General features: G+C 50.0%; 1 protein-coding gene across 1 annotated transcript; it reads right to left on the reverse strand.

The window, feature by feature from the left end:
- Positions 1-529: 529 nt before the first annotated feature.
- MGL_4266 (uncharacterized protein) lies at positions 530-1147 on the reverse strand (the record flags this gene model as incomplete). The annotated part of the gene is made up of 1 exon (XM_001728542.1): positions 530-1147. The coding sequence occupies one exon, from the start codon at positions 1145-1147 to the stop codon at positions 530-532; it is 618 nt and encodes a 205-aa protein (XP_001728594.1).
- Positions 1148-1393: the final 246 nt, after the last annotated feature.

Genomic DNA, 1393 nt, shown 5'->3' on the forward strand with positions numbered 1-1393 from the left:
GAAAGTACATGGAGAGGTGGCAGTTTTGGCACACGCTGAGTCGAGTGCAAATCTGGCCAATTTTTACTTACTCGATTGGGTGTCACATACCCCACCTGTGATCAATAAGGACAGCGACAAGAATGGGACGAATGTGGAAATTGATCAAACTCGAGACACGACCAAGTGTACCTGATAGAGTGAAATGGGTGAATATGATGCAGACAGAAGGAAAGATGGAGTATGGGAGCCATAAAAATTAGAGTAAAAGGTAGGACATGGCGACCACACTGGACCCGCTTTGTGCATGGTACCTGCGTGGAGACTGGGGCACACGCAACGTATCTTTGACCTGATCAAGCAGGAACTCAAGCAACTCCATTGCTTAGGTCCAATGAGCATGCTAGATACAACAACGGCTACGCACCAACCGACGAATGCATGCTGTGCTGCTTTATTCTCGTCTCTACTCCGGCCACATGAAATCCTGTCTCAATATCCGGGGAAGGGAGAGAGGGATCTGGACATTCATCATAGTTACTATCGTCAACTACTCTTCCTTAGATTCCCACGTAAGGAATCCACCTAAGCTGTCACCGCCGTGTGGCATCATGCTAGGTGCATGGTTGCGGTACATGAAGAGTTTTCCGTCGTCATCCACGGAGCAGTGGTTCCGCTTTTGGTCCTTCTTCATCCCCACATAACTGATGCTGTCACTCCACCATTGCCGTCTCGGGTGCGATGAGCATGCTTCAAGCGTCAGATACCCATTCTTGCGGTCGTATTCTCGCTTGGTTCCTTTTGCCTTGTGGTTGTAATCATACACTGGGCGGTTGTCGATTCCCTGCACAGTCAAGCACAGACTGTGATCCTTCGCACTGCGGATTTGGCCGTATTTGGCATCAGCGGGCGACGTCTCAAAGCCTTCGGGCGGCGATTTGCATTCAAAGAACTCGAACTGTTCACGAGACGCTCCATCTTGGATTCGTAGGAAAGCATGAGAATCAGAACCCTTCTTTGCGAGCCCTGTGTGGTTTGAGTACCTGGTTCCCCATCCAATTTCGGTATATTGGAGCGACATAGGCCTGGACGTCTTTTCGCAATCCATGCCTGCCCATACAGAGGCGATGGAAAGCGTGGATAGTGCCGCAATAGAAAACACTTTCATTTCCTTTGGATGTATGGATGCGTGTACACAGACACGGTCCCTATATAAGGCTTGTGTTTGTTCACCGCATGGAGGGGACTCGTTTGCCGGAGTTCCTTCGCATTGCACCTGCCAAGAAAAAGCTACTACATGTGCCAAGGAAGTCCGGCGGCTCGACGCGTGTCGTTGCGTTTCATTCAGCGCGTCTCCACAGATGGAAAACAAATGGATAAAATCAAATTCGTTCACCAGGGCAGGGCAGGGCAG

Source organism: Malassezia globosa (assembly GCF_000181695.2).
Source record: "Malassezia globosa CBS 7966 chromosome Unknown mgl_sf_1003.1, whole genome shotgun sequence".
NCBI lineage: Eukaryota > Fungi > Basidiomycota > Malasseziomycetes > Malasseziales > Malasseziaceae > Malassezia > Malassezia globosa.